The sequence below is a fragment of the Lontra canadensis genome, unplaced genomic scaffold (genome assembly GCF_010015895.1).
Source record: "Lontra canadensis isolate GAN:19392208 unplaced genomic scaffold, GSC_riverotter_1.0 scaffold18, whole genome shotgun sequence".
Taxonomy (NCBI): Eukaryota; Metazoa; Chordata; class Mammalia; order Carnivora; family Mustelidae; genus Lontra; species Lontra canadensis.
Window position 1 is genome coordinate 534,602 of NW_022631012.1, and position 20,701 is coordinate 555,302.

At 38.5% G+C, this 20,701-nt stretch overlaps 2 protein-coding genes across 13 annotated transcripts in view; one reads left to right on the top strand and one right to left on the bottom strand.

Annotated features, from left to right (window-relative positions):
• The window catches only part of FN1 (fibronectin 1), a 66,081-nt gene extending 65,099 nt beyond the window's left edge, over nt 1-982 (top strand). For all 12 annotated transcript variants that reach the window (XM_032859851.1, XM_032859850.1, XM_032859856.1 and 9 more), the window contains one exon: nt 237-982. In XM_032859851.1, coding sequence (XP_032715742.1) covers nt 237-308 — 72 coding nt within the window. In that variant the 3' untranslated portion in view covers nt 309-982. The remainder of the gene's footprint in view (nt 1-236) is intronic.
• A 10,507-nt stretch (nt 983-11,489) lies between these two features.
• Nucleotides 11,490-20,701, bottom strand: part of ATIC (5-aminoimidazole-4-carboxamide ribonucleotide formyltransferase/IMP cyclohydrolase) — a 28,890-nt gene continuing 19,678 nt past the window's right edge. Inside the window, exons 12-16 of the mRNA XM_032859863.1 lie at nt 20,015-20,143; nt 15,028-15,120; nt 13,639-13,821; nt 12,193-12,348; nt 11,490-11,686 (exon numbers count right to left, since the gene is read on the bottom strand). Coding sequence (XP_032715754.1) covers nt 11,567-11,686; nt 12,193-12,348; nt 13,639-13,821; nt 15,028-15,120; nt 20,015-20,143 — 681 coding nt within the window. The 3' untranslated portion in view covers nt 11,490-11,566. The remainder of the gene's footprint in view (nt 11,687-12,192; nt 12,349-13,638; nt 13,822-15,027; nt 15,121-20,014; nt 20,144-20,701) is intronic.

The following is a 20,701-nucleotide window of genomic DNA, read 5'->3' on the forward strand; positions in this document are numbered from 1 at the left end:
CTATACCCTGGAGCATAATTTAGGTTCAAATTTATCAAAACTTTTGGTTATCTATTGCCCAGTACATTGCTAAGTTCTTGAAGCTGGAAATACTGTCCTGTCTGTAAGGGCTTGTCATAAAAGGTCTCTCCGCTTTTGTTCCATACACGTCACAGGATTTTTTGGTAAATTTTTCTTCTATTTTAATAGAATGCTGCCTTTTTCTTTTCTTTTTTTTTTTTTTTCTGTTTTCACAGAATGTCAACTGCCCGATTGAGTGCTTCATGCCTTTAGACGTACAGGCTGACAGAGACGATTCCCGAGAGTAATATTCTCCACCCAGAGGAACGAGCATGGATCTCTGTCAAGGTCCATCCAAACCGGAGTGATGTTAGCGGACCCCCATCTTAGAGTGTTTCTTTCTTAAGCCCTTTGCTCTGGAGTAACTTCTCCAGCTTCAGCTCAACTCACAGCTTCTCCAAGCATCACCCTGGGAGTGCTTTGAGACTTTTCTCATAAATGGGGGCAGTATATTGCCTGTTATGCTCTGAAGTATTCAGTACCGCTCAGTATTTTAAATGAAATGATTCTCACTTGTGATTTGGTTTGGGATCTCTAGGGAAGCACAGACACCAACCAGCGTAAAAATGCGTTGAAATGATATCCTCAGAATTTTAAGTAGGAAAGCTACCCAAACACTTCTGCTTCCACTTAACTGGCCTGCAATATTGTACGAACGGCATGTCCTTGTTACTGTGGTATTTAAAATATCCACAGTATCCACCTTTTCCAAATGAGTCTAGTAATATCTTTCTCTTATCTGTTATTTATCAATTTTTCCCTGTATTTTTATACGGAAAAAATTGTATTGAAGACATTTAGTATGCAGTTGATAAGAGGAATTTGGTATAATTATGGTTGGTGATTATTTTTTATACTGTATGTGCCAAAGCTTTACTACTGTGGAAAGACAACCGTTTAATAAAAGATTTACATTCCACCACTTGAAGGTCATGGCTTCTTTCTTGCATAAAGAAATTTGGGGGAGAAGAAGAATCCCCATGAATGTTCCTTTTCAATTCAGCAAACACTTGAAAACCTATGATGTGTATAGCTCTCTCCTTGGAGATTTAAGTACAAAATTTTCCCCAGTCTGTCACTACAAAAACAGATTCATTCTTGGTATTTCATCTCTTCAGTAATGAAGCTAGTTTCATATTTCTGCTTTCTCAGATTTTAGTGGACTGAAATATTTGTTGAACTCGCTAGCCAGCTCTTCAAAAGTGGGATTGAAAGGGACTTCTGTTGTTCTTTTTCCAAACATCATTCCTCCTTCCTTCTTCCCTTCAGTGAATAAACACCTATTCAAACAGCTTAACTTTGGAGGAAGGAAAAAAGATGGCAGAGATGTTAAAACTACTTGAATAGCACATCCTAAAAGAGCCTTGTCTTAGGGAAAAGGTGTGCTACAAAGAACCCGAACCCCACTCGTCTTGATAACCTGCCACTGACAATTTCAGGGTGTCCCAGCAGAACAGAGTTTGCAAAACTCCTCTACAAAGGACATCTCCTTTTCAATTTGACTTTGGGGAAACAACAAACTCTGAGATTAAATCTGGCATCTAGGATAGTAAATAATGGCACTGGGAATAGTTGATTTTTAATTAGTAAAAAATTAATAATTCATAATATACAATACTTTCAGACATTGTTGTATAATGGAAGAAAATATTTCAGTAAATACCTGTCAGTGAATATTTGGACTAACTATAGAAAGAGGTTTCCTCAGGATTCATTTGTTTAAAAAAAAAAAGAAATTTTACATTTGAATTATTTACAGTTTACAAAATGCCCTGACATTTAGTATGTCATTGGGAGATTTTGCAGTCTAATTTGATAAAGAATGCAGCTCAGATTAGTTTTCCTTAGCAAGACACAGACCCAAACCCCAGATTTCTACTTAATGTTCCCAATCATTCAGCTTTATTAGGCTAGTAATGACCAAGACAGCCGCAGCTCATATATGTTTAAAAAACAAAAAGATAAATCACAGAAGAAACTCATCATGCTGATGTGACTATCTCACATGTGTCATCGCTGATCACTGAAGAGACAATGTGATTCAATATAAACCTACACACTGGGGTACCTGGGTGGCTCAGTGGGTTAAGCCTCTGCCTTCGGCTTAGGTCATGATCTCAGGATCCTGAGATCGAGTCCCACTTTGGGCTCTCTGCTCAGCGGGGAGCCTGCTTCCCCCCCCCCTCTCTCCCTGCTGCTCTGCCTACTTCTGATCTCTTTCTGTCAAATAAATAAGATCTTTAAAAAACAACAACAAAAAAAACCCCTACCCACTGCGGTGCAGTGGGGACCACTGAAGATGTGGGCCTGAGAGAAGGCAGGCTGGCCCCTCGTCTCCATATGTGAAGAAGAGGCCCAGGTAACATGTGGGTGAAAGTCTACACATCAGCTCCATCTTTCTTAAAAGTCTTTGTATTATAAAACATAAGGAAAGAACAGCTATCAGCTGAGAATGTGCTTCAAGTCACTTGCCTATCTACAAACCTGAAACTCTCTTCCCAAATGTGAGCTTAAGTAAATCCACTTGGACTGTATTAATTAAATGAAGAGCAAGCCTTTCTGACAATTTATAAATGAAATGTAAAAGACACAGGCTCCACATTTTAGATTTTAAAATATCATTTTTTCCAAAATATCTTCTAGATTCTCAAAGCAGTTTATTTATTTATTTATTTATTTAATTTATTTTTTTGATGCAATCACAGGAGGGTTTATTTGACAAGCTTAAGCTTGGGCCCAAGTATACCCAACACAGCAGAGTAGGAACTTGGACCCCGAGGTGACATGCTTAAGCTTGGGCCCAAGTATACTTGATGCAGTGGAGTAGGGACTCGGACCCCGAGCTTAACTAAGGCAGGGGTATTTATGGGTTCCTGTTAATAAAGCAGGGTGGGGGTCTCTGGAACCAAAGCAGGGTGGGGCTTCCTATAAAGTAGGGTGGGGCTTCCTGGAACTAAAGCAAAGTAGGGGAAAGTTCAGCCCTTGGGCACAGGGGTCTGAGATGGCTGTACTTAAGCTAAGGCTAAACCTGAGGTGGGATGGCCTTGATTTTTCTTGGCCTCCACATTTCCCCCTCTCAGAGAAACCTAAGGAAGAACCCAATCATGGGTCCAGGCTGGTCTCAGCAGCCAGGTCCAGTGGTTGGTATTGCTGAGTACCACGAGCTGAACTGCACTGACTCTGTCTTTGACAAAAGCAAGCAACATTAGTGGGGTAAGTGAGAACGGCACAGTCTTAGCTTTAGGGGATTGTCCTTGTCCGGCTGACTTTTCCATTCTGGGATGAAGTCCTTGAGAACAGCGTGTGGATCAGCTGGCTGGACGTGAGTGTAGTGGACCCAGGGAGTAATCTCATCGACTTTGAGAGCAGTGGGAGTAGTCAGGATCATGATGTAAGGTCTCTTCCAGCATGGTTGAGGTGTCTGGTGTTGAGTCTCCGTCTCAGTGTGGGCAGTTAGGATTTCTGCGTGGGCTAGACAGACTGTAATGCCTGCAGTGACTGGTAAGGCTGCTGGGAACTCTGTAAGCAGGATATCTGGCCAACAGTTCCAAAGGCTTTATGGCTCCAGGTTTTATAAAGTCAACCTTAGTTCCTTTAAGTCGTCTGGTCGTATCTGAGTCTTTTTTCAAATATGACATTCCAGTCAAAGCCTTGGTAAAATAAACAGTTTCCAATGGTGTCCTGAGACCCGGGTGGGAAGATCCGGAGTGGTGGGGTGTTAGGTCCAGGGGGCGCTCTTCTTGTTTCCCAACAGTGGAGAACAGAACAAAGTGCCGCCAGGACGCAGAGAAAGGGTTCCCAGTTCCAGGGCTCATCAGCTCCAAGAGAGGAGCAGACGCCATGTTTTCCTGCCAGCAAGGGGGAGCTCAAAGCAGTTTATTAATCGTACAAATTAAACTTTCAATAGTGAACCAGTAACTACATTTAAATAATAACGAATTAAACAAATTTAAATGGCCTTTCATGTTTTGGCATCAAAATGCAAGAGTGATAAAACTTTCTTTTTTCTATTTCTCAGTAAAATCATCCAAACCCTAACCCCAGAGGTTTTCTAAAGTACTTTATAGTTTTTACTCATTCATGATACTTCTTCCCCTGAAAATTTTGCAATAGTCCAGATTGAAAAGGCGTAATTAAAAGACCAATCTCGATTCAGGCAAGAAATGGCCAATTCAAGAAAAAATCAGGTAAAACTAATAAATATATCAGATTTTGAAAAGAAAAATTGCAGATTTGAAGCTTTACTTTGCCTTGCTGAATTTGATTTGTAACAAAATTTATTGTGTATTTATATTGTTTTCAGCTCTAATGACCTAAGTGAGTGATGCAAATTGGTGTGTATAATAATATCACTGTAATTCTGTGAGGCATACTTTCTCTAAGGCGGTGAATAAAGAAATGATCAGGTAGAAATTATAAGTATAGGAAATGACTTTTCTATTTAATTATATTTCCATTGAAAATTCTATTCCATTTCTAGTTGCATGAAACTCATTAAAGTGATTAAGAAACATCCCATCAGCACATTTAAATGCTGAAATTGCTTCCTATTCAGTAAATTCCCATTACTGTGGTAGGGAAAGTGGCAGGCTACAATTAAAAAATCCCATTTTCAGGAGATACATTTCAACCCTTAAAAAAAGGCGGGGGGGAAGGCCACTCTTGGGTCCTCTCATGTTGGGAACATTTAAAGATAACCATAAAGGCTGATAAAGCAGAAGCAGCCCAAAGTTGACCATGCACTGCCCTGGGTTTTTCAGAATTTCTTTCTAAAGAGTATATGGTGCTCATATTTGAAATGAGAGTTATTGTCATTGCCACATTGTCTCGCTCTGTATCTTCATTAAAATAGAAGAGTAATTTGAATTGCAAACAAAAATCTATATAAATTACAACGGAAGGAAAGAAAATGCTGCAATAAAAGAGCAGAGAAATGGTGCTTCAGCTGAAAGCCAAAAACGGAAATTCCTTTTTTAACATTCCTCAGTAGAGTCAGGTATGAGATATTAAAGCATGTTTTACATTTCCTTGAATTCCTTTTTACTTACTCTTTAGAGACATGTGGGTTTCAACAATCTTAGCAGCCAAATTTCTCCTAAAATAGCTCTGGTGTGGAGCCCCCGAGACTCACAATTTGCACTGCTTGGAGGCTGTGGGAGGCAGTTGGCGTGGGTGATCCCTGGCATCCTGGGCTCACTGGGATTCACGCTGGAATCCTGCGTCCTGCATGTTGCCCATCAGAGTAAGCTCCTCTCACGTAAAATACAGCGAAGGCCAAGGATTCTCCCTTGACCTTCTCTTTTCTCTCTTTGCATTACGGTACTTTGGAAATAGCCATTTTCTTCCAGAAGGAAACATGGCCTCTGCCAGCAAACCACTGGACAGGACTTTACAATGAAATCTACTGATCTGTATAATTCAGCATTAGTTGTAAGATGCTGAGCCAAGCGCTGAAAGCTGTATTTGACTCAAAAACATGCCATTTTGGTGGAGAAATTGAAACCCTCATACATGGAAAAGTAAAATGGTCCAGCTGCTATGGAAAAGTTTGGTGGTTCTCCAAAAAGTTAATCCCGGAATTACCACAGGACCCAGCAATTCCACTCCTAGGTATATACCCTGGAGAACTGAAAACATATGTTCACATAGAAAGTTGTACACAGGGGCACCTGGGTGGCTCAGTGGGTTAAGGCCCTGCCTTTGGTTTGGGTCATGGTCTCAGGGTCCTGGGATTGAGCCCCACGTCGGGCTCTCTGCTTGGTGGGGAGCCTGCCTCCCCGTCTCTCTCTGCCTGCTGCTGCCTACTTGTGATCTCTGTCAAATAAATAAAATAAAATCTTAAAAAAAAACAAAAAACAAAAAACAAAACCTTGTACAAACACGTTCATTACACCATTATCCATAATAGCTAAAAGGTGGAAACGACCCAAATGTTCATTAACTGATGACTAGGTAAATAAAATGTGATCTAGCCATACAATAGAATACTATTTGTTAAAAGGAAATGAAGTTCTGAAACACGCTACAACATGAACCTTGAAAACACTATGTTAAGTGAAAGCAGTCAGGCACAAAAGGCCACATATCATACGAATCCATTTATATGAAGTGTCCAGAATAGGCAAATCAATAAAGAAAGTACATTAGTGGTTCCTAGGGGCGGGGGAAAGGATAGGGAATGAGTGCTACTGGGGATGGGCTCTGTTTTGGATTGAGGAAAATGTTCCAGAATTAGACAGTGGTGATGATGATATAAATTTGTGAATATACAGCACTTAAAATCACTGACCTGTACACTTGGAAATTGTTAAAATGGTCAATTTTATGTTACGTGAATCTTATTTCAATAAAAAAGAAGAAAATGTTGCTTTACTTACAGAAAGACTCTGTAATATCCTTTGGTTTAATGGTAAGAAGTGAGGTGTGGGGAAACAGAGTAGATGAAAGGTTGAAAGGACTCAGAAATCTTTTGGCTACTTATTCAGAAACTGAAAAAGATCTTCCATAAATATACACTATTTTTAAAGCAATTTCCATGCATTAATATCATCCCCCAATACCTTCCATGCTTCCATATAACAAGGCATTATGAATAATAACTAGCATTTTTTAAAAAAAGGTATATTTTTTATTTGAAAGAGAGCACAAGCAGAACGGGCAGGGAGAGGGAGAGAGTATCTCAAGCGGACTCTTGGCAGAACATGAAGCCTGACATGGGGCTCGATCTCACAACCTTAAGATCGCGACCTGAGCCAAAACCAAGACTCAGATGCCTCCCCTGACTACGTCAGCCAGGTGACCCTAGCATTTTTTACAAATGGTATTTCTTGGGTCCTGGATGGTGCTGTAAGTGTTCTTACACACTCTGTCTCCTCTACTCTTCAAAACCACTGTACAGTGGCTGCGGTCACCTTCAGCTTACAAACAGAAAGTGAGGGGCAGGCCGTGAGCAGCCTAACATCACATAGCTCCTAAGTAGTAGAGTTGGGACTCAAACCTGACAAACTAGTTTCATGTGGTTTTAACCAAAAGTGTTTTTAACTGAGAGCTACTCGACCTCTCCAGGAGCAAATCCATCCCTATGTTATAGGTGAGGAAACAAACTGCAAGAGGCCCAACAACATGCCCCAAATGACCCCACTGGTGCCAGGCAAAACAAGTCAGTGGTGACCACACGAGGCACAAGGTAGTGTTCTGGAGGGAGAAATGGGAAAATAATCCAGAAGAGGCATCTCAGTGGGTATGGGAGCTGCTGGCAAAATTATTAGCTGCTGGCTAGTGGCAACATAGGTGTTTGTTTACAAATTATTCTTTTTTTTAAAATAATTTTTAAATTTTTAATTTAGTTGACAGAGAGAGATCACAAGTAGGCAGAGAGGCAGCAGAGAGAGAGAGAGGAGAAAGCAGGCTCACTGCTGAGCAGAGAGCCTGATGCCAGACTCGATCCCTGAGATCATGACCTGAGCTGAAGGCAGAGGCTTAACCCAGAGCGACCCAGGCACCCTACAAATTATTCTTTAAACTGTAGGTGTTTTATGCACTTTCCACAGGCATAATTATAATTTTTTAAAAGTTGTATATTTATTTGACAGACAGAGATCACAAGTAGGCAGAGAGGCAGGCAGAGAGAGAGGAGGAAGCAGGCTCCCCGCTGAGCAGAGAGCCTGATGCGGGGCTTGATCCCGGGACCCTGGGATCATGACCTGAGCAGAAGGCAGAGGCTTTAACCCACTGAGCCACCCAGGTGCTCCTATAACTTATTTTTAAAAAATGAATTTGTGCCTAGCAGACCACAGTGCATATAGTTTCTACCTGAGGAGAGAGAAACTCAGGAGAAATGGCAAGAGGTGTGTGAAGTAAAGGTTAACAGAAACCTTGGAAAACTTGTCTTAAAAAACAACTAAACATGAGAGAAAATGTCTCTCTCTAACCTAGAACTGAAATTATAGGAGTATATACTGTATATACTGACATTATAGGAGTTTGGGGGTAGGAATGGGGAAACGTTCATTAAGCAGGCGGAAGTTCTTATTATGGGAAGAAATATAGCTATCAATTTAAAGCAACAAAAGGAATCAAAAGTGGTTCAAACTTTATAGGATGGTAGAAACAGAGTCCAAATACATCAACAACTGAATGAATGTAAATGAGCTGAATGCAAAGGTAAAGGTTGGCAAATTGCATTAAAAACAAAAACAGATTCCAGATATATCTACACCTAAAGCATAAGAGCACCAAAGAATGAAGAGGTATTAGACATATATAAACCAAAAAAGAGCTGGTCTAGCTCTGTTCATATTCAATAAAACAACATATTTTAATTATTTTATCTAAGACGAAAAGTGTTAGTAGGATTGGAGTACATAAAATCACTACGAAAAATAGTAACTTAATGCATGCAAGCACTTTTTTAGCTTCAAATATACATGAAGCACATTTATAAATCTGCAGGGAGAAACTGGTAAACTCATCTTCACAGAGGGAGGTTTCAATCCATCTTTCTCTACTGTTGATAGATCAAACTTATAAAAAAATCCCTAAACTACAACTATCAGTTTGAAAGAAATAAAGGAACAGAGGCACAAATGAAATAAAATGACATTACAGGAATCCAGTTAACAAAATTCAGAACACTGGAAACTCTATGGAACCTAAAACCTGGTATTTTTAATAACTTCCTGCAAAAAAATAAAAAAAGAGCAAACAGTCAACTGACTTCAGATGCACCAATCAAGTGCAATCAATGCGTGTCTTAGGCTTGGATCTTTTTTTTTTTTAATTTTATTTAATTTGACAGAGAGAGACAGTGAGAGAGGAACACAAACAGGGGGAGTGAGCGAGGGAAAAGTCGGCTTCCCGTCGACTGGGGAACCAGATGCGGGGCTTAATCCCAGGACTCCGGGGTCATGACTGGGGCCAAAGGCAGACACTTAACTGACTGAGCCACCCAGGTGCCCCTCAGGCTTGGATATTTTTACCAACAAACTCAGGTGGAAAAAAAAAAGTTAATGTGTAAGATCTGGACAGGGACTGGGTATTTGATATTCTGTTATGCCTTTCAGTGTGCTACTTAAAGTATGGTTATATATTTTAAATAAACTTTTTATTTTCTACTACTTGGATTTACAGAAAAAATTAAGTTGGTATCAAGTTGCCATATGCCCTACACTTAGTTTCTCCTTTTATCATTTGTTACAATTAATGAATCAATTATCGATCCATAACTGAAGTGCATACTTCACTGGGACTTTTTAACCTGGCATCCTTTTTCTGTTCAAATGGTCTATGCTGGAGACATTATATTTGGTCGACTTATCTCCTTGGTCTCTCTAGACTGAGGTTCTCAGACTTCCCTCGTTTTTCAGGATCTTGACAATTCTCAGTACGGTCCTTCAACTGGGAGTTGCCTGATGCTTCTCCTAGGACTACACTGGGGTTGTGGAGTTTTGGAAAGAAGACCAAACAGGTAAAATGCCACTCCCACTTGGAGGTACATACGATCACCGTGACATGCTTGTTTAACCCTCAGCACCTGGCGGAGGTGCTGCAGTCAGGTCTCTCCACTGTAGTTACTCCTTTATCCCCCTTTCCATGCCACACATCTTGGAAAGAATTCACTAGGCACGGCCCACACTTAAGGGGTGGGGAGTTATGCTCATCTTCTTGGAAGTGGATTATCTATATAAATTACTTAAAATTCTGCAGATTTATTCTCCATTTATTTATTCAATCATTCATTAGATCAGCCATGAACTCAGATATTTCACAGGTTGGGTTATAATCCAATACTACATTACTTCGCTGCTCAAATGATTCTAGCTTTGGCTATTGAGAATCCTTTGAGTTGGCTCCTGTATCCTTTGACATACTACTATGATCATGTGTTTGTTTTTACAGTATGTCCTGACTTTCTGGCACTGTAAGGTGCTCCAGGCATCTCATCTTGTATTATTTTCTGCCCTAGTCCTCGAGTCAGCTATTCCTCCAAGGAGTGCTGGAATCCGTCTACTGGAGTGGCATCAGAAACCAGCAACTTGCATTAGGTATGCTCATTGCTACTGGGGCATCGTTATTTCTTGCCTCTCACAGGAATAGGCATGATTATGTATTTTAAAGAGTATATATACTATTTTAAAAATTTCTTTGAGTCACTTTAACTGAAATATTTACAGAGGAAATACCTATGTCATGCTTCACAATAATCAGTGTTGTGGAATGGTAAGTGGGGAAACGGTAGATGAAACTAGTGATCATGAGTTGTACCTGGATGACAGGTACAGTTTTAACTAATTTGTGTCCATCCCAAAACTTCCATTAAAAAAAGATCCTTTAAAAATTCAGAAAAATACTACTATGTGTCAACAATCTTGAAAACAGACAAAATGGTGAAATTCCTAGGAGAAAAAATATATATACTTTGCTAGAATTGACTAAGGAAAAAAAAAAAGAAATGAAAACAGTGACTAGAAATTTTCCTATGATATTCATATGTGTTCCTGATTCTTTTAAGGACAGAGTAGAGTGTACTGGACTAACCCTCCTACAGATAGTTATGAACATGGAACAAAAATGTTACAAAATCTATTTGAAACCACCGGAGAGGAACCAAAAGGTGGTGGAAACCAGACAGAATCAACCTTCAAAGGGAAAGGAGATATGTCAAATTAATCTCATTAAACTATGGATTCAATACAATTTCAATCAACATCCCAACAAATATTTTTATAGAAATAGACTATATTTAGTTTCAAAGTTTATATGGAAATGCCAAAGCCCCAGAATAGCCAAAATAAGTTTTAAAAAAAGGACAAAGATGAAGGCTTCCCATTATCTGGTTTCAAAATTTACCACAAAGCTACAATTTTCAGGACAGTGTGGTATTGGTGTTAGGACAAACGTAACTATGGAACAGAAAAGAGTCCAGAAACAGACCCATGGCAAATAATGGTTAACTGAGGTTAAATAATGGTTAACTGGCAATCCCAATAGTTTTTTCAAATGATGCTGAAACACCTGGATAAATGTTTGGAAAGAAAGTGAAACTCGACCTATACATCACACTAAAATTCAAATATCTCAAAACTGTGCTTAGAAAGGAGACAACCAAGCTTTTTAGAACTCTGACTAAAAGAAAAGCTGCATGAGCAGAATCCCCTATGAGAAAACCAGTGAGACTGTAGGATGCTTATGCTGTCTAACTCCAGGGTCTGCTCAGTTTCTCTGGCTTACTTGATGATTTTAAGATGTTTCACACAGGCAATGTTTTGGAATGAGCTGAGCTCCAGGAGGCAGGGATGTTCCTGTATTTCTTACACACAAATATTTATGGGTAATATTTGTCATGCTAGAGAAAGCCTGTAACTTTAAGAAGTTAAATACAACCAAAAGCTATGGATCCAAGACGACTAAGTCTTAATGTTTTATTTTTAAAAAAAGATATTGTCAAAATGTTACATGTGATTTTTCACCTACACATAAGCAAACCATAAAATACGGGGCAACGAAATCAGTGATGAAAGAGCCGAAGATTCGTATGAGCAAGGATTATTCCCAATTCATCGCAAGCCTCAATCACAACTTTGTCAGCAGCAGAACCAGAAGGAGCAGCAATGTAGGCCACACCGCTCTGAGGGAAGAAGAGACATTGACTTTCAAAACACAATTTTAGGTTAAGACATGCAAAAATCAAAATCCCCCTCTAGAAAGCATAAGCTAATAATGATTCACAATGCAGACTGATTCACCCAGTCAAAACAGGAAAATGACAGCATGTGGGTTATTCATACATCAAATAGAAGAGTAAAATAATTAAATATTATTGATATATCACAATGCCATAATTGGACATAGAATTCACAGTACTTAAACAGAAGCAGGATTTCTGGAATAGTTTTTGTTTTTTTTTTTTAAATGATTTTATTTATTTGTCGGGTTGGGGGGAGAACATACAAGTAGGGAAGAGGGGCAGAGGGAGAGGAAGGAAACACCCCCCGCCCCCTCACGATGAGGATCCCTGGGATCATGACCTGAGCCAAAGGCAGAAGCTTAACTAACTGAGCCACCCAGGCACCCCTGAAATAGTTTTTACATAATAACCAATTCTATGCAAATACACATCAATTCCATACTTACCCTTTTAGCTCTGTCTACATTATCCCTGAAAGGAAAGAAGGCATCAGAGCTGAGAGAAACTTCACTAAGTTTGTCAACCCATTCCTTCTTCTCTGCTTCAGTTAATAATTCAGGCACTTCTTCAAACAATGCCTTCCACTTTATCAAATCCTCATCCTAAGAGTAGAGGGCGGAGACAGGAAAGAAAGATTTTGGATGAGATCTTTAGTATTTTCTGATGCAAATCAGAATGCCAGAAAGCACTTGGGCATTTCTCCCAGGATTTAATTACAACAGCTCATTACAGTTTACATGTCTAGAATCTTTTTTTTTTTAAGAATTTTTTTTTATGCTTTTAGCATTTCATTAAGTAATTCTAAATGTACCAAATAAAAACTATACTATTTACTTCATAAATCAGTTTAAATATATTTTGCTTTTTAATCTCTGCCTAAGTAAGATATACTACTTTATATCTCCGTGTCAAAGCAAGCAAGCAGATGATGATGGATGTTGCAGAACTGCATTTACACAGTCTCAAGTCTACAGTAGGCCTAAAAGAATCAAGGTATGATTCATGGTATTCGTATTTTAAAAAAGATGCTTCTATCCTGGATGACTTTTTGGCTTAAACAGTGTACTTTTAACTCTTGTTCACAGAACGTAATTTTTAAACAGGGAAATACAAATATTAGAGTAAAAAAAGAAAGGCTTACATGTTGAATACTTTATGGTTATAAGGCACACTCTTCAATGACACTTACTATGTCATGGATTCCTGTCCCTGAATTTGTAGACAAGGTAGTGTGGTCAACTCATCCTCTAAGAAGACCATCGAGAGTCTGATTACCAGACTTCTTTCTTTTGTCTTCCATATAGGATTAAGCAAAAATGGGGCTAAATTCTGTATTTTTGACAGGCTACTTGACATTGTAATTTTATTATTCTCATATGCCTTCTTTAAAACTGAAGACATTAAACAACACATAATGTAACAAAAATAGAGTTGTTAAAGGCACTGGTAGACAATGTGGGGGGAGAAGACCCCGATTATGTGCCATCAGATTAATTTGTATTTCGTGTTGAATACACACCTATCATATAGCAAGCATCATGCTTGGCAATGTAACAGAAACCTCAGGGTAGGTGACAAAACAGTCCCTGCCATCAAAAGCTTATAAAATCAGTACGAACATATAAAACTAAAGTACAAACATATAAAACTAAACCAATGATTATAATTTAAGACAGGGAAGGTCTATGGTGTCAGAAAGGGATGAAGAACTGTGAACGATGTCAAAGGCAAGACAATGAAGAATTGTTGAGAAGTTTAGAATTAAAATTTTAGACAATGTAAAATTCAAGAAGAATAGCATTTTTCTCTCAGTAGTGATGAAGGTGTCTGTTACAGAAAGAGGTGAGCGTACCAGTATATTCTACCCACAAACCCAATAACAAGACTTTTACCTCGCCAATGGTTCCAGTAACATACTGATCAATGGCATTGGAGATTTCTGCTCTCTTCACTCCAGTTTTAAACTTCACTGAAAGGACTTGTGGATGATGTCTAAGCCACCAATAATTTGCTTTATCCCCTGCAAGGCGTGTGCAGTGTATTCGAGACTGCTGTCCTGCTCCAATGCCGATAACCTGAAGAACATGAACATTAAGATGACTATCTCTTCCAACAACATATTTTTCTTAATAGATCTTTTGTGCAAATTCTCTAAAATCTATCAATTTAGTGGAAAATTATCAGTCCAAAATACAAGTAATTTTTAAGGCATTAAAAGGTAAGGGAGCAAGTTTATAACTACTATTTACACATTTTACCTGTTCAGTGACATTTGAAGTATGGTTACTAATACTATGGAAGTTTCTAGAACTCTTGGACATCAGCAGTGAAGCACAATTTTACCAGAACTTCTTAGAACCTGAGTCAAAGGAGGCCAGTAGCCACAATCTCCCAAGTTTTCATTATTAGAGACAAGCAATCTTTTTACAATTGACAATCAACTAAAATTCTGAATTTTAAGTCTTCCAAATCACATGCTAATTAATATCCACACTTTCCCTCCCCTACTTATGGGTCAAATAATTTAACAAATGCTAAGAGAAGAGCTCAAGACACAGTGAAAAGGGGTCCCAATGCTGCTAAGTTATGGCAAAACCAGAACCAGATTAGTCCAGAGTTAGGAGAGGCCCCAATGATGAGCTAGGTCGGTCCTGCATTCTATGGCTCAGTGCACCAGGAAAACAAGTTCAATATCTTGCTTAATTAACGTCAAGTAATCAATATCTTGATTGTGGTTGTGGTCACGTAACTAGGTAATTGGGGAAAACTGTTCAAAACTCGACACTTAAAAAGTTAATTTTATTGTACATAAATTATGTCTCAGTAAACTGGATTTTCAAAGATCACATTAACTTGCAGTCTACAGATTCTTGGTAAAGTAACCTTAGAAATACATGTGAAAATACCCAACAAGCTGCAAAAACTTGGAATAATGGGTGGCAGTACCATTCATTAGTCTCTCTTCACTGGAAATACCACACCAATTATGAGGAGGGGAGCAAATGAACTAGTTTTAGAGCAGCTATTACAGTCCTACGAATCCAAATGTGTCAACTCAGTCTGAGCAAGAAGCAATACGACCAATTTTAACACATCGTTCCAAAGACAGTCTGTGATCACCACTAGCTTTAACAAACAGTTCTCTATGTTACTGAGTAAATACTGACAAACCCTGAAGAGAAAGACAGGACAGATTTTCCTTTCCAAGCAGTCTAGAACTTGAGGGATGGGTATCATTTTGTAAAACAGTCTGCCCCAAGTGGGTCTGAGAGCTTGCTTACCTGACCATTCTTGGCATAGCACACGGAGTTAGACTGCGTGTACTTCACAGCAATGGTGGCTACAATGAGGTCTCTGAGCGCAGACTCTGGCAACTGAAAAAACACAGGATAGTCAATTGCATCAGACTTTTGTAATTCCCTTTAACTTGAAGCATCTTACATGTTATTTATTTTAACAGACCTGAAATGTAGTATCTCTCGAAGGACATAATGAAATGAACTGTTCATAGGAAACTCTACTGTGTTTTACTAAAAAAACAAAATCAACATTCAACATACTTACGGAACTCAGCAGTGCCTAATGCACCACAGACTCAGATTAAAGTCATTTGCAGCGACTCAGGCTTAAGCCTGTTTAAACATCACACTAGTAAAATACCATAACCACCCAAACTGACAAAAAATACTTTCTCAGCCAAAGAACCAAGAAACCTATATGGAAAAATGATAAAAACTTATGTTCAGAAAAAACACCGAGAATAATTTTCACAGACATTACAAACAACTGTGATGCCCGTACAGAGCCAAGGCTGTTCAGGGAAAAAAAAAAAAAGGATCATTTTCTGCTTTGTCCAGAAATTCTAAGTAGAAACTGTTCAAAAATACTTGTGAACTACCCCAGTCCAAACAGAATAAAACAATTATTAAAGCCAAAAATATCACTATGTTTAATAAAAAGAACAATTCTAAACTGAAAAGAATGATGATCTATATAGCTATGCTGAGTGCACAAAGACTGTAAGTAGCAGCTAACTGATCAATTAGCTAAGTGAAAACCTAAAATCAGACTTCATCAAAATTAAAACTTCTGTTCTGCAAAAGCCCTATTAATAGGAGGATAAAAGGACAAGCTATAGACTGGGAGGAAGTATTTGCTAACCACATATCCAAAAAAGAACTAGTACCTAAAATACGTAAAGACCTCTTAAAACTCAGTGACAAAAGCAATCTAATGAGAAAGTAGGCAAAACACACAAAGAGATGTATCAGCAAAAAGGATATGCAGATGGCAAATAAATAAGAAACAACATCATTAGCCATTAGAAAATGCTAACGAAAATCATGAGATACTGCCATATACCTAACTAAAGTGACAACAGTAAAAGTGAGTTAAGGATGCACAGATCTGGATCACTCATATGTTGCTGTTCCAAAATGTAAAATGGCACAGGCTCTCTAGAAAACAATTTGGCAGTTTAAAAAACTAAATATGCAACTATGATACTATCCTGCAGCCACATTACACTCCTGGGCCTTTATAACAGAGAAATGAAAACTTATGTTCACATAAAAACCCACTCATGAAATGTTACACTGAATGAAAATTATAAAAGGGGGAACAGATAAGATGTTACTCAAGGTTGAGGGGTGGAAGGAGGAAGGAAATGAGTATGATTTTAAGAGGGCAACCTGAGGGTCCCTCTTGGCCATGGAAATGTTCTTTCTGTGCCTTGACTGTATCAGTATCATTATCATGGCTGTGATACTGTAAGATATTACCACCAGGGGAAACGGGGCAAAAGATACATGGGAATTCTTAACAGTGCACGTGAACCTGCAATTTTCTTTTTAATCTTAAAATTAAAACCTCAATTAAAAAACACTGTTAGGGGGCGCCTGGGTGGCTCAGTGAGTTAAGCCTCTGCCTTCAGCTCAGGTCATGATCTCAGGGTCCTGGGATCGAGCCCCACATCGGACTCTGCTCAGCAGGGAGCCTGCTTCCCTCTCTCTCTCTCTGTCTGCCTCTCTGCCTACTTTACTTGTGATCTCTGTCTGTCAAATAAATAAAAAATCTTTTAAAAAACAAACAAAAAACCCCCACAATGTTAGAATTTAAGAATTTGTCATTCTTAGATAGTATTAATGTAGTATATCCTTTCTTAACTGTTATCTGCTGTTTGAGACACCAACTATATATTTTAATCTTTTAGTTCTAAGAAAGATTAACTACATAAACCAGCTTTCCTACAGGTCTGCCTTGAAATGCAACTCCGGTATTCTGAGTTAGGATCAAGGAATATAAGCCATTTCAAGAGGGGGGATGGGGCCGGAGTTAGAGTGAGGGACACAAACAGTTAAAACAAAGCTTTATTTAAGAAAAACGGAAGAGGTAATAACTCAGTCACATGTTCATTAATGCTTACTACACATAATTCTGCTTCTCCCACTGTTCTAAGACCTAAAAAGATTTTGAGGCTGACGTGTTAACAAAACACTGCTTTAAAAGAAGAGAGGACTATAAATAAAGATAAAACCATCACTCTTATGCTTGAGCTTCCAAATTTCTAATTAAAAATACATATGAAACAAGTAGAGAAGAATTTAGATAAAAGATGAATTAAAGCCATATCTCACTCCTTGTAAAAAAAAAAAAAAAATCCAAGTTAGCACAGCCAGGGGTATAAACCCTATCAAATATTGCTAAATTATTAATCAGTCCAATACCTATAAACCTAAAAGGAAAACTTACAAAAGTAAAAGCCTCAATAGTTAGGCAGAGCTGCCAACATAGGCACCATGTAATCTAGGTCAATACTGTTTCAGTATTTTATTTTTTTTAAAGATTTTATTTATTTATTTAACATAGAGAGACCGCAAGAGAGGGAACACAAGCAGGGGGAGTGAGAGAGGGAGAAGAGGGCATCCCGCCAAACTGGGAGCCCGATGTGGGGCTTGATCCCAGGACCCTGAGATCGTGAGCTGAGCTGAAGGCAGACACTTAATGACTGAGCCACCCAGGTGCTCCCTGTTTCAGTATTTTAAAAGATACACTAACCAGCCAGATTAATAAAGTGTTAAAAAAGGGGGGGGCACATATTACTGTAAGCTGCTCATATACAGTAAGTAATATTGGTACAAAACACTGCTTCCAACTGGAAATCCCCGTTTACTTTACAGCCTTGACCATAGGAGGAGATGGCAATGAACTTACAGGTATTTATTTCTACACATGATGCTTACACCATGTTCCTTTACTTCAGGGCACCATTAATTTTCAAAAATAAAAGTGAAAAAATGTCTATTAAATCAACAAAGATCACGTCTTCATCACTATACACTTATTAACAGACTGAACTACCCAATAAAGGTTTTAAAGCTTATTTTCAGCAATTCTACTTAAAGATGATGAGAATGAAGTCACGCCTGGGACTCAGACCTGGAACAACTGCACCTCTTCGTTTTCTTTTTCTGTTATGAGGAATGACTTATTAACAGACTAAACCTTTTCTAGGAACAAACAAGAAAGCTCAACACTGAGGCAGTAAAATATCAACTACTGAGAGGCAAAGATCCCAGAGATAAGCAAGAAGAAATGAGTGTGACCATCTCTGCTTTTCACCTCAGGGCACTGTTCAAGCTGCAAGGCCATAAGCTAAACGGTGAAGGAAATGAGCAGCACTCCTGCCGGTGTTACAGCACTAAGTGGCAAAAATGGAGTTCAGAGAACACCAAGGAAAAGTGACACTAGCAGACACTGGTGCTTTCAGCAGAACAGGGGTGAACCCTAAAAGGACCAGTCCTCACAAAGACTTAAGCCCAAATTCAAATCAGCTTAACTCCTACCAGGATAAAGATGATTTGACTTCCACCTCCTCTGCCTACCAAAAGTGGAAGTCAGTTCTGGAGTGAAAAAAAAGACTCCATCCAAACACTCAGAATACCTCTGCAGTTTTTTCACATTCAATGCCCAGCATCCAACTAAAAATACCAGACGTACTAGCAGACAAAGCCACAAAACAATGCAGCTACACATCTTAAGCGTGGGGTGTGTGTGAGAGGGGTGGGGGGGTGGCGAGGGGGGAGAGGGGGGTGTGAGGGGTGGGGGTGAGGGGAGAAGAGCCAATGTTAAACTGCAAAAAAATCCTTCAAAACTGAAGATCCACAAACAAAACAAAACAAAACAAAACAAAAACTGAAGGTCCAATTAAGAGATTTCAGAGAAGAAATACTAGCTTATCCATTTTCATATTATATAACCTTGGACAAATTTCTTAGCCATAATTTATATCACAATTTTGTGATCTTTACGAGAGAGATGATAGTAGTCACCCACCGCCAGTCCCCACGTAAGAGTGCTATGCATAGTAAATGATAGAATACACATATGTATGTGGAAAAAAAAAAAATCACACTATCATCCTAGGAGTATGTCCTTCCTAAAAGACGACAACAGTCTAAAAGCAAAAACTTGACCACATGAAAACAAGGACCATGGTACTGAAAATGGAAACAAAATATCTATCAGAGTATATGTATACATGGCTTGCCATGTGGCCTTTCTATTTGTAGGGATGTCTAGGTGGCACAATCAGTTAAGTGTCTGCCTTGGGGCTCAGGTCATGATCCCCGGTTTCTGGGATCAAGTCCTGCGTCAGGATCCTTGCTCAGTGGGGAGCCTGCTTCTCTCTGCCTCTACCTGCCACTCTGCCTGCTTGTGCTCTCTCTCTCTCTGATAAATAAATAAATAAAATCTTAAAAAAAAAAAAGAAATATATTTGTAGCTTAGTGCATTGAAAAAATTCAAGTCACTGAACAGAATTATGAGAAATATGATCTCACTTAGGCATAACTGAAGATAAATACCTCTAAGTACATACAAATGCACAGAAGCTCCTAATATGGTCATTTATTCTTTTTTTTTAAGCTCTTAAACTTATTTGATAACTCAAAGATGAGCCAGACATTTGCAGATCAACCAGTTTTAAATATGGGTCTTAATAAATGCAGAAGCTTATAAATATTAAAAACAGACTTACTGAATTACTAGCATTCAGTTCAGACAACTTTTTTTTTTTTGAAGATTTTATTTTTTTGTCAGAGAGAGAGAGGAGAGCAGCAGGCAGAGGGAGAAGCAGACTCCCCCTGAGTAAGGAGCCCAATGGGGGACTGGATCCCAGAACCCTGGATCGTGACCTGAGCCAAAGGCAGATGTTTAACCGACTGGGCGACCCAGGAATCCCCAGTTCAGATGTTTTTTTCAACTTACATCTTTATTCTTGGTCACCACGTTGCTAAATAATGACCTGTCGATGACACCATTATTTCTCTTCTGACTTAAACGAAGACCAAAGAGAGTTCGAACTTCGTTTTCATCTGGATTGTAGGACTGATCCATCTAAAATAAAAATTTAGAGTCAAAACCAACGTATCTACAACTTTCAACGTTTTTCACTTAATTTATGTACAAAAAAATCATCATAGCAAGGTTATATGCATTTTTTTCTAACTTAAGCCTGTGTAAGATCACTTCAGTAAAGGTACAATAGAATGGTCAGGTACTAGTATTTTGTTCTAAAAAATTTTAGAGGTTTACAACCCTGTGGTGTTTTCTAACAACAAACATATTAAAACAATGATTCCAGTGACAGCATTTCTGGTTATACCAACTGAAAGCACTGTCTGTATCTTCCTTTTGGAAGATCAGCGGATAAAAACAAATTTGCCAAAAAAACCAAACAAAAAAACAGGCAGTAGCATAAAAAATAAATTCTAATTTTCCCTTCTTTCTAATAATTATAAAATACAGAGTAAACACCTGAATTAAATAGTTAAAAGGGGGAAAGCAACATTTGGAGTCAAGGTCTTTGTTATTTGAAAGGGATTATATGTTGCTGTTGTTTTTTAAGTAATCGCCACCCAAAGGTAGAATTCACAATCCTGAGATTAAGAGACA